The sequence below is a fragment of the Haplochromis burtoni genome, unplaced genomic scaffold (assembly GCF_018398535.1).
Source record: "Haplochromis burtoni strain Fernald_Lab_line unplaced genomic scaffold, NCSU_Asbu1 Contig_84, whole genome shotgun sequence".
Lineage (NCBI taxonomy): Eukaryota > Metazoa > Chordata > Actinopteri > Cichliformes > Cichlidae > Haplochromis > Haplochromis burtoni.
Window position 1 is genome coordinate 357288 of NW_024582445.1, and position 13030 is coordinate 370317.

General features: G+C 42.0%; 1 protein-coding gene across 2 annotated transcripts in view; it reads right to left on the bottom strand.

Moving 5' to 3' along the window:
• The window catches only part of LOC102311978 (protein argonaute-3), a 39343-nt gene extending 26351 nt beyond the window's left edge, over nt 1–12992 (bottom strand). Inside the window, exon 1 of one of the 2 annotated variants that reach the window (XM_042222345.1) lies at nt 12125–12992. In XM_042222345.1, the coding sequence (XP_042078279.1) occupies nt 12125–12143 (19 nt within the window). In that variant the 5' untranslated portion in view covers nt 12144–12992. The remainder of the gene's footprint in view (nt 1–12124) is intronic. The other variant, XM_042222346.1, reaches the window with a different exon arrangement.
• Nucleotides 12993–13030: the final 38 nt, after the last annotated feature.

Here is a 13030-nt window from a genome sequence, read left to right on the forward strand (position 1 = left end):
CAATGATGGGGTCTTGCAGGGAATAAAAGAAAAAAGAAAGAAAAAAGAAACGAAGAAACAAAAACAAAAAAAAAAAAAAAGGCATACCACAGAGCAACAAGCTGTGGCATTGCACACACAGACACACACCCCTACCACTTACTTTTGTTTCGATATGAAAACCACACACGGATGTACAGTAATTTGTAGCTGTGGTTTTGCACCGGCATGCTGAAAGAAGGGCCTTATATTTCCCACGTTACACAATTAGTTACCATTTCTGGCATTTCGCACAAATGTCACGTCTTCCTGAAACAAACGTTTAGTTCTTTGAAGCTAAACGTCCCATCAACCTGCCTCCTGCAGTCATGCCGTCGTGGCATCGAAACAAGTTGTGCCGCTGTAATCAAAACACCGGTCCCATCACTGTGGCATTTGGCTAGACGGCCTCTGCATTCTTTAGCTTCCTGTGAATCGCGATTATGGGCGAGTCTGTCACTTTTGCAAATGTTTTGAGATCTTGTAATGGTGCATGCAAAGTGAAAATCTCCACAGAAACAATTCAAAAAACGTAAGTTTCCTTAAGCCCCAAACTTCTTGTGCACAAAAAAAAGAAACCAAAAGATTTTTTCCTTTTATATAATCTACTTAGATTTCTGCAGATGAATAAAACCTGCCAAAGCATGCATTTGCAGCGATTACTGCTTGCTGTGAACATAGATGGGACCTCACAACATTACGCGCATGGCAGGCACCATGCTGTGATGCTGAAAATTTACCAAGCATGGCACACAGATGTGTTTTTACAGCATTTTCCAAATAGCCACCCTGACCCCGATCATTCAGCAACAGGCCAAATATCTCTCCCTGCATCTTTCTCTCCTGAAAGCTGCATCTCAGTTCCCTCCACAGACAGACATAACAAATGGAGTTATCGACAAAAGCAGGAACAAGAAGGCCTGAGAGGAAAGTTTAACTGAAGATGGTGGTGGAGTGACCGTGAGAGCAGTACAAATCTCACGCTTTGTTATAAAAAAAATTTTTAAAAACCACAGTATAAAAGATTTAGAGGCAACTCTCAGCAAGACGTTCATGACAACTAAGTACTGATATTTTTATACGATGACTCAGACCTTGACAATCAAACCTTGGGGACACTTGGGGCTTGCTAGGTGTGTGGGAAGCTGTACAACCCACAACACGCAAGCGTGCTGACACTAATTTACAGGAACATCTATAGAGGAAAAACACGAAATGATAATCAAAATATGCAGAGGGCATGAAAGTCTTCGACTGCTGGCGGAGCGCCTGTTACAGTTTGCCTTTACAAACAGTGAAATCTGAACCACAGACGTGTACATCAAAACGGTTACCAAGTCTTTGTAGACTCAGCATCTGTAAGCGTTCGAGGAAACCTCCGCAAGTTGAAAAATACCACGCTGCATGTGTATTTGTGCACTGTGCACTTTTAGGTAATTACAGGAAGGACGTCTTAAACAGAAGAGAGTAGATGTAATCTATAAGTATGTTTTCCCCCAGGCTGTAATGTGCAAAGTAAAAGAGGGCAAAAAGTCAAAAAAAATAAAAATAATCTACGTTCATTCATGTATTAAATTTTTTTGGTTGAGAAAAAAAAAAAAAAAAAAGGTTTTTAAGCCCTGGGATCAATTATTTGTTTTAATTTTAGGGCAGTTATTTAAGACAATGAGTGTGCTAAAGACTGGATTTATTTGTATTTTTTCTCGCTAACATGGCTTCGTCTGGGTAACAAACCTGGATTCAAATCAACTGGAGCCTTTGTGTGCAGAGTTTCGCCGTGCTTCTGCGAGGGTTCTCTGTGGGTACTATGGCTTCCTCCCACAGTCATGCATGTCAGGTTATTCTTAGCAACACTAAATTGGCTCTAGGTGTGAATGTGAGAGTGACAGATTATAACCTGGACAGGTCACCAATCTACCTCTTGCCCTATGACAGGCATAGGCTCCAGCCCAACTGCAACCCTGAATTAGACAAACAGAAGAAAATGGATGGACTGCCATTTAAGAGGTTTTAAAATGTTGCCAAATCTTACAAAGCTCCATAATACAATTTCATTTATGTAGCGGCAAATCACAATAGTTGACTCAAGGCACTTATATCGTAAGGTAAAGACGTTACAATGATAAAGTGAAAACCCCAAGATGACCCCCTATGAGCAAGCACTTGGCGACAGTGGCAAGAAGGGAAAAAAAAAAAAAAAAAAACTTCCTTTGAGCAGAAAGAAACCTCTGGCTGAACCAGGCTCATGGAGTAGCAGCCATTCGCTGCGACCTATTTGGGATGAGGGGCCAGAGACAGGGCTGAGATGTTAGGCATCTCCACATTTAAGAGAAATACTAGTGGCCACCAGTGCTACCTCTCAACATCCTAATAGATATACCCATAGTATCAATTTGAAACTGCCACATCACCTTGTTCAAGTTATCACAGTCACAAACTTCAGTGGCCACGTCGCTTGCCCACCCAGCACAGTGACGCCAATACCCCATCAGCCTGCAACGGCTGGGAGGGTAAAAAGTAATACAAGGCTTTTCAAAGTGAAAACCAAACACCTAACAAATGACAGTCCGTCCCACATCAAAGTAGCATTTTCTGTTAGCAACAGGCTCAATGACAAATGAATGACCATTTCCATTTTTTCTGTGCTTGAAAAATTCAGAACCTGAATTAATCTACCGTAGTTTCACTGATAGCAGATTTCTTCAATGACATAAGTTTTTAAATATTGTTTTGAAAGATTAACATTAACAAATGTGTCATCCACAATTTACACCATGTTTAAATATAATAAGTTCCAAAGACAGCTGTGAATCTTGACAGTTTAAGCTTTCAGAGAACAGGTTGTAGTTTGCTTTATTTTTCATTTCTTTGCACACCAGACATTCTGCAACACAATTCATCTCTTGCATGTAAAGCACGCTGCATTCAGACGTCTTTATCGTTTATCATTATCATGTTTTAAATAGTTTTAACAGTTTCTCATTCATACTTCTTTAACATCTTCACTTTAGCACTATGTGGCACTTGTAATGTGTAGTCACGTCGAACACTGAATGTTGGTCACAGTGACAATTTCCATGTTTGTTTTACATGAGAGTGAAGAAAACAGGACGATTGCTTAAACCGATTCTGCCAACATTATGTGGGGTTCATGTGTAAAATTGGCTTATGTGAAATGTTGCTACAACTTAAGCTAATCTTCCAATTAACACAGATCGACTAATCAAGATTAAACCTGGGTTTTTTGGTCCCATTTCCTCTGAATTTAGACCTATTTAAGAGCTTATTAAAGATTACGGTGAGCATTTCTCTGAACGTGTTTAATTTGTTCCCAACTCAGCTCACGCAAAAGCACTTCCGCCTCCTTTTACATCGTCACATCATGATGAAATAAATAAGAATCCACACGCAGTCATTGATATTAAATTAGATGCCTTAGTGGCTTCTTTGTATTACTAGAAAACCTTTGGCAAAGACAAGTGAAGATATTTGGTTTTATTAATTGTAAACAACGCTACTGAGCCATCAGTGCCACACTGCTCTGCAGTGGTGCACATGGAATAAGATACAAGTAAACATTATATCACAAACCAATAATTGAGATGCCTTTCTTAGAGTATGAATATTTTCAAGAAACATCTCAGCAATGTGAACTCATTTCACTCCGCTGCTTTGCAACACCACACAGTCACACTGTACACAGTGGGCTCAGAGCCAGAATAACTAGCTGGTGAGAAGCTCGGCTGACATCCAGTCCTTGCTAACTCCCTCAGCCACATCCCCCAGTACACAAACGTCCACGCTACTAACGAGTGCACATGTCCACACAAGCCCACACACCAACACACACACACACACACACAATACAGCTGTTGTGTTTCTAATCCGGAGAGGCCAGCGCTGTGGGAACAGGGAGAGTGCTCAGTGGCCAGGCACAATGGCGTCAGTCCCAACACCCAGATCCTAGAAACACACACACACACACACACACACACACACACACAGACACACACACTCAGACATACGCAGAAAGACTGACAGCAAGGATTGATGCACACCATTCACAGCCAGACTCCTCCCTTCTTCTTCCACCCTCATCAATCTCAAGAGTGTTGCATTTGGCACCCAAGGGAGTCGCTGCCACTCTCTACCACGGATAGACACCAACAAGATGCCACATACTGACAGGCTGACGAGTCCCTGATCACACACGAGAACAAACTGAAGCAGAACGTGAGCTAAAGAGTGGATGTTAAAGTAATTTATTAATTAAAGTAATTATTACAAGAATGCAATGGATTTCAATCATTACTACCAACTTTTTTTTTTTTTAAATCACTCAATCCATCCATCCATCTTCTTCTGCTTATCCAATTCAGGATCATTGGAGTGCTGGAGCCTATTCAAGCTGTCACAGGTGAAAGGCAAGGTACACCCTCGCATTCACAAATGCAGATTAAAATTCAAACTTGCAAAGAACAAACCATACACAAATATACTCCAGACACATCACTTCCTCTGCAAGCAGTCAGTAATAAAATCTGAGGGGTTTTTTCTGGAAATCACGGACGCAAAATCTTCCAGGTAAAAGAGGAACGAGACCATCCAGTTCATTATCAGCGCACAGTTTACGAGCCTGACTGTGTGGAGGAATAAAATGAAGCGACTGGAGTTTATCCAGAGCTTTTCTAATCTGACCACTCAAAGCAGGTTACACTACAAGCCACATTTTGCCTTTTCGCAGAGATTCACACTGCACTTAAGTGCTCAATCCACCTTGCATTCAAGCTGACAACCAATTTAGAATAAGCTACTATGCATGTTTTGGAAGTCAGAGTAAAAGGCTAAATAGACCAGCACTTACATAGCACTTTTCTACTCCAAGCATTAAAGCCAATACATGTTATGTTCATCAATTCACACATAAATACAGTGCTCTTAAAAAATAAATAAATAAAAATAAAATGTAACCATCAAGAACGCGCTCACACTTCAGTGGATGCACTGGGCATTGCGTATCTTACCCAAGAACACTTTGAATTGCAAACTAGAAGGGCAAGCAAGCCAGGGATTGAACCACCAACCGCCTGATCAGTGAATGACCTGCTCTACCAGATCTCCAGGCATTTCTTTGTGCCTTTGTGCCTGAATTTTCTCCCTGTGCCTGCAAGCTCAACAAAGAAAGACAAGGAGATCAGGAGGTTCACGTGGGTAACTGTGAATTCACAATTAATGCTGAACAATGTACACCAACCAACCACGTTTAAGCCACTTCCCTAACATAGTAACAGTTCCTCTTGTATCTTCAAAACAGCTTTGACCTCAGGAGATATTCTGTGGTTGGTGGATGTAGCTCAAGTTTGTTCAAGCTAAACTCGGGGAAACTCAATCAAATTGGGATCTCGAGAATTTGAAGGGAGAATGGGTGCCAATGCCTTGTTGGTAAGAGTGTGCAACAGTGTTTAGTTGGGTGTTATGTGCCAAAGTAACGTCCACGTGAATGCCAAGACTGAAGGTTTCCCTCCAGAATATCAAGATGTACAGGTTTTAGGGTAACATATGCTGCCATCTACGTGACGCATTTTTTCCAAGAAAAATCAGCAAGAAAATACCAAACTACATAATTTGCATACCAAGTATGTGCAGAGAAAGAGTTTCCGTGCCAAACTGGCCTGGCTGGTGTTCAGAAAGGTCACAGACTGATAACATTCACCAACTATGAAACTGAAAGAGAGGGGGAAAACTAAAAGAATTAATACATAAACACGAAGGCCCAAAATTATTAAGCAACAATTAAAAATTTACCTTCAAAACTGTAACAACTGGTTTTGTTCCAAGAAGAGGTCAGGGTGAAGTACCCCTCACCCCAACTTTTTATAAAACATCTTCTTGTCATCAGTTTTATAGCTTTTAAATTTATGTTCATTAAGTTCCATATTGCATTTCGTTATCTTTGCACCATTTGTGATTAAATACTGGACAAAACTTTGAGAAAGATGCAGGTGAGGGGATTTTTAGGGGGGGTGAGGAATCATTTATTATGAGAAAATTCTTCTGACTCACTGGCATTAGGCCGTCTTACTGACTCAGCTTACGCATATTTTATACATACATTTATTCATATGTAGTTAGATGTGTGTACTTGCACACAAAAAGTCCTAGCTGTGTTAAAATGACCGAGAGAATTTATTCAGGCAGGTTAAATGGGGCTTTCCGTTTTACTAGTCCAGGCTGAGTGGAAGAGTGGATGGAGCAATCTAATACAAGCAATCTAATAGCTTAACTACAACCGAAACAGAGCAACACTTGATGTTGTGTTAAAGTGTTAATAAGAACCGGCTTACATTAAAAGTTTGTTTTAAAACTGGACTTTAATAAATAATAGTTAATATAATTAGAGCTAAAGGTTTTGAATTATTTACACAGTTAACACCTTGATACAACCGAGACAAATGAAATAAGCATCAACGTATCGTTTAGCCTCTGGCCATGTACGCTTTTCCTTTAGTCTAATTTCCCACATTTATACAAAGAGAGTTCAAAATGGCTGTTTAAAGTCTTCAGCTTAACGTTTTAGATCTACTAAATACATGTCTGAGGCCAAAGGCCAACAATCAGAAATGACTGACTTCTGATCGTACTGAAAAATTGATGTAGTCCTCTGTAGTCCTCTAACATATCAGCAGAAGGTAGAAATGAAGGGAATCACTGGCCTCTTAAATGACTCCCTCTGGTTCTGCTGAATTATTCTGTCATTACATCACCTGAGAAGCATTTAAATCAACCTCCTCTTTTCCAAACAAATGCACCTCTACCTTACATGACTGCCTATTGACAGCTCTCTTGTCAATGCCGAATGGAATAATAATGAAGATAGTCTGCTGGAACTGATTAACCAATAGACTTCTGTTTTTTCTCCAGTGAGCTCAAAAACAAAGCACACAGACACATTTCCCTATCTCAGTCACCACCCGCCCCCTTCTTCCTCTCCATATCACCCCCCCAAAGAAAAATGAGCCCCTTAGAGCTCCCCCCAAAAACAGATCTCAGGAAGGGGGGGAAAAAAAAGGGGGAAGGTGGAGGTGGAAAAGAGGGCAAGGTGACACATCACAGACCTCTAGCTTTTCACAAAATGCACACCCACTAGCTGCAAGCCCAAAACATGTGTCATACAGAGTTGCCGCCCAGTATACTACTGCAACACATGACTAACACTTTTTCAATGAAAATAAGAGGACCACAGCATTTAAGGGATGATGTTAAAATGGTTCTGATAGCTTATTTATCAGATTTTATTTTGGGAAACGCAACAATAAAAGGCAAGAGTACAGCAACCTTTATTCTCCTCAGTTGAGGAATGAACAGACCAAAAACAGACCTAGCTTCTGGGTCGCAAAAATGAAGCAGAAGTGCCTTAAATCCGTGTTTTATCTGAATGCCACCAGATGGAAACAGCTATGGCTACAAAAAGACCTTCTGTCCTGTAGAAGCACATGGAAAAAAAGTCATTTGCATTGACCTCTAAACATTTTCCTCCTGAGTTTATGGTCTCAGTCAAATTAAACCTATTTTATAAATCTTTTAACAGTCAGATCTAACCCTCCTCGTCGCATCTATTTTCTGCAACCAAGACAGCAGCGGTGGCGACGCTCAACTCCGTTAAAATGTTCCAACAACAGCCAACGCTTACCATTTCCATATTACATTAAGAGATTATATTCTGTTTAAAATAAAGAAAGATGTTTTTAGAAAGCTTTGGTCAATAAAACAACAACGAAAAAAAAAACAAAAAAAAAAAAACTCCCTACAAAACAACTAAAAAGCAATGCTAAATTGCATTCTCCATAGAAACCAGCAACAATATGCCAATGTTAACATTATGTGCTGGGGTTTTAGACGGGGACTGCCTATTGTCAGCAGGCTGCTTGAATGAACTGAGCATTATGAGGAGAGACTGCAAATCAAGTACTAAGCCCTCCCTCAAAGCCGACCCCACTGTCTGCTGAAAATCCACAGAGAATCAACGTACAAGGAGAATGACAGGGAAGGCAGAGTTTCCCACTGGGGCACAGAGAAGGATACAGAAGCAGTAACCCGGGAGGGAATGGGGGTGGTAACTGTGTGAACTTAAAGAAAAAAGAAAAGAAAAAGAGCGGGAAACGAACGCACGAGTGTGAGAAAAACAAGTGGGGAACGAAACGAAGAGAACAAAAGCAAGACGGTGGTGCGACAAACAAACACTCATTTTCCAGAGTCGTTCTTCATTAAACTAGTTCATGTCCTATTAATGTGTTAATGGACAGTAAAACCCACTTCCAAGGCTGCCTTTCATGTGAAGCTGACTCATCTCCAGCCAGCTCAAATCCCACCTGGTTACTCGGTGTAGTGTGACAGCTGGAAGGTGGGGGAGCCCCCCCTGCTGTACTGTACGTGCTGTCTCATTGTCTTCCAGTAAATCTTTCAATATGCCCAGTATGTTTATATATACAGTTGTTTCCACTAAAGCTGTTCAAGGAATCAATCTTTAATTTCAAACTCTACTTTTGCAGTTATTAAAGTGAGAAAACCAAGATAAAACCATTACCATGCTCTATTTTGTGGGGCAGTAACTCTCTTGATTTCCTATTCAGCACATCTTCCCCCCCCCTGTAGTTTTGACCTTTTCATAAAGTCTATCTGCTATTTTTGTGGCAGGATTACTTCAGTCCACGAAGATCTATTTCTTTAGTTTTTCACTTGACTTAAAGGTAATTCATTTAATTGAACGCAAGTTTCTTCTTGAGATAATTTCCCCCCCATAAGCGAGCAGCCATATGAGCAACAAGTCTTTAGGATTCTCAGAATGACAGACTTAATCATTTTGCTCTCCTCGAGCTGTAACACCTTCCTATGAGGGGTTTTCCTGAATGGGCGTTGTTAATGCACTCCGCTGAGCCTGATCAGCCCCTACACAATAAAGGCCATTACTTTTATAATAATACAAAGGTTAGAAAGATTCAGAGTTTTCTGCATTTCCTCATAAAATGCTTTACAGTCAGAAGCAGGTTATATTTATTTGCAAACAAATGTTTTAATCTCACAGAGAAACTAACGTAGGCTTTGGAGATCTATTTGAGAGCGTCAACATTTCCAAGTTTATAGCCAGAGAGTTGCTTTTTAAATTTCTGAATCAGCTGGCACCGAATTCCACAAATTGATGAGTTTACTGTGCAAATTCTGGCATGTAGCTCAGGAGGTCGAGAAGTCATCCACTAATTGGAAGGTTGGTGGTTCGATCCCTGGCTGCTGCAGTCTGCATGCCTAAGTATCCTTGGACAAGATACTGACCTGATCCCGAGTGTGAATGGGTGAATGAGGTATGTTGTTTTGAGTGCTCCAGTAGGAAAAAAGAAAAGAAAAAAAAAAAAAGGGCTATATAACAACCGGTCCATGTACTTCATAAGATTAATTAATATTTCTTTCTCTAAAGAGGGGTCAGAATAAATCTGGGGAACCGTCAAGTTGGATCACACCGGCTAATGCAGGTAAACAGACCAAACAGCTGGACAGCCTTTTTCTCAGCTGTTCCCTTTACGGGACACCGGAGCGGATCATCTGCCTACATCTCCCCCTCACCCTCTTTCACCACATGAGCTGTCGCTGTGGTCTTCCTCTTTTCATCTTGACTTTCACCTCACTCTTCCACACCCTTTTTCCTTCTTTCAGCATCCCTCCTGACTAGGATACTACTACACACTACATAATGTTGTTAAAAATCAGCAACACAGTGGAAATTACTGAGATCAGGTTAATGCTACCTTCATAGAAGTTGATCTAGCATTAAGCATGAGAAGAAAGATGACGGCTGGAAGTGACAGGTGTCATATTTGCGGATTTTGTTGTTGTTTTTTAATATATTAATCCCATTTGAAGCAGACTGAGCTGCTATTTTCAATTTGCTGCTAGCAAAATTTAGGTGCAAAGCAATGTGTTTGATGTGATTATTTCCTTCTGTGCCAACAGTTACGTGAGAGATTGATGACTGGAGAACAAACAAGAGGGTGCACAACAAATCACAGCACTAAAGCAACGTATTTCCCAAAATACCCACCACTTATTTAAAGGCTCTCTTGTATAGCGCCACACAAGAAAAACCTCCATCATACTGATGCATTTTAAATATAATCTGTGAAACATCTGAGCTAGGTATTAACAGCTCCACATGGATATCATAGTACGGGAAGATGTTGGTGTTGCGGTTTGATGTCTCGGTTTCAGATGTGTCACACCCCCAGTGCCACTGAAACCTTCAAATCTCTGCGTTCTGCGTGTCAAAAGAATACAGATTACTTTAAATACGAGTCCTATATAACTGTGCCCGTGATTTGAACATTATCACTAGTTCTGGCTTAAAAACTCAGCCATAATGTAATATTACTTCAATAACAAGTGAGAAAGTGTTTGGGGACACGCTGTGGAGTTAACACATCAAAATGGATTTGATTTATTTAAAACTCAAAAGCCTTCTACTCATTACACCCTTGGTGCTAAGCTCTCCAGAGCCATGATTTCCTTACCACATAAGCTGCTGCTCAGACCAGTTCTGGAGAGAAGAGTCGCTGTCAGTTTCTAATTCGGCAGGCAATCCATTCACATTTTCACACCACTCTCCAAGCCACTGACTAACTGACTGACGGAAGACCCTCTTTCAATTATTCACCCAGACAGAGCTGACTGCAGCCGTCAGTGATATGGGATTGTGAACCAGTATGAAGACCAATAATATTAATACCCTGAAGCCTCAAACCTGCACATTAAAACTACCTCTGTTTATTTGTTTGTATTAATGCATTAATGCTTTCCAAAGTGAAAGCATGAAGCACGCTCTTTAATGCACTTAATGTTAGGCTGGTAGAAGTATGCTCTGCATGAAATTGCAAATTGGCTAACTTTTCTTCTTTTGGGGAAGAGGCAGATTAAACATCCTGTTTAACTGGGAGATAACAAGCTAGTCATTTGGCCTGTGAGAACACGCCAAGTTTATTCTAGTTCAAAGGGCACACTGTGCATACACGTTTTACTCTACGGTAGGTGCTCGGTTACTGGGAAAACACCTTGTGGTCCCTTCTACTAGCAATGCTGGGAAGTGTCCCACCTGAGAGGAGCTGAGATGATAATGAGACATTAGGCAGCAGAGAGGGATCTCCTCTGAAGAGGAGGAGGTGGGCAGTGAACCAACTGCTGTATCATGTGTCAGTGGCTGATCAAGAGTACCTAGCATTCAGTTTATGGTCACATAAGTGGAAAGCTTCCGTTACAGATGAGACAAAGGCCAGGTGGTTCAGACAGTTTAACTGCCACTAAGACCAAGAGAAAGAGCCTGGATGCAGCCAGGTGACAGCATGCATCTCCGGTGACATTCAAAAGTGTGCAATGTTACATAAGGTCACAGATAAAAATGTGTTATAACACAGTTTTCTAGTCTTTAAGGCCAATTTAAAACAATTATCTCTGGCTCAACAGCCATAACTGAAGTTTGGCAACTCCCTCATTAGGAAAGGTTAAAAATGTTTTAGTATACACAAATCTGGGGCATGACAAAGCACATCTTTTAGATCGTAGATGCAGGAAGAGGATGCCGCTCCTAAAATATGCCGAGGTCAGTTTGGGGTCAGTTGTTGACCAAGACCTGGGGGGTGGAAGGCCAGGCCAGAGTTCACCCTCTGCCACAAGCCACACTGGGTTTGAAGTCTTCTATAATGCAGAGACTCATCTTCAGCAGCTGTCCCCACATCTGACTGATGAGTTTGCGCTGAGATCTCTCCTCATCACCCGGCAGAGCTGTGTTATGGACAGGTCAGTATTTAACCTGTGAATACAGCCTAGTATGACTGGCGATTTTCAATGAAACCATTTCAACTGTGACGCATGTTTAGGCAAATTAACTGCAGGGCGGACAAAAAGAAAAACTCCCTGGTTACGGTTAAACGCCTTCGGCTGAAGAAAGCCCCACATCCCGATGTTTCATTTCACCGACGCTAGCTAATAATATTACGTTTCTCAGGAAACGCGACTCCTACGACTACCGTGAAGCACCAAACGAATCAGTAAGGACAGAATAAATTACCTGTAGTTCCGATTTCCATTCATGAGGTCAATGCCCGGTTCACTTCCCGGATCACAGTTGTCAAACGTTTGGGACTCTTCCTCCGTTCAATCCGGTGTCTCCTTCGGCTGTGCACCGCCTCTGCAGCGCTGAGTGGCCGAGGGTCCTGGTCTCTCTGTGTCCTGTCAAAGGAGGGGGGGGGGGGCTCCGGCACGGTCACTTCGCCGGCCGAGGGTCTTCAGAGTCTCCACAAACCGCCGTTTGCACTCGGTCAACGTATCCAATCGGATTTCACTGCCACGGCGAAAGCTGCTGGCTGCTCAACGCGGCGCTGTGGCAGTGAAAACCTGCTAGTTAGCCAAGTTAACTCACTAGCCAGGCTCGAGTGGGGGGGGGGGGACAGTGGTTTGAGGAGCTGTCAGGATATCATCACAGCGGGGTCACGGAGTCCAAATGAATCCCTACCGATATCTGATCATTAAAAGAGACGTCATAAATTCGTATCTACAGCAAAGCTAATGTCGGGAAAGCAACCCTAATTAGCTAGCTGACTAGCTAGGCTGTCGGAGAGTTGGAATTCTGTCAGACGACGGCTACTTTTCCTGCGTTAAAAACAGCTGCTGATACGGGCCCTTCTCCCGAGGGCCGTACACCCACGACGTCGTCCTCCGTAGTATGCGTTCAGCTGCCAAAAGTAAAGCTGTCAACAGCGCGATGTATGCGCCGATAAGTGTCACGATCTCCAGTCTGGTTGACAGATCAACTCTGCAAGGCTTCGGCAAGCCAGCTAAATATGGTGAAGTTGCCTTTCTGACACCGACAGGAAGAGGTGGGCCCGTGTCACCAGACGTCAGACCGCCAGCTCCGCCCTCACCCAAAGGTAACCCCACCTTTCGAATGAATTACAGTTTGAGACTTAGGAGGTGC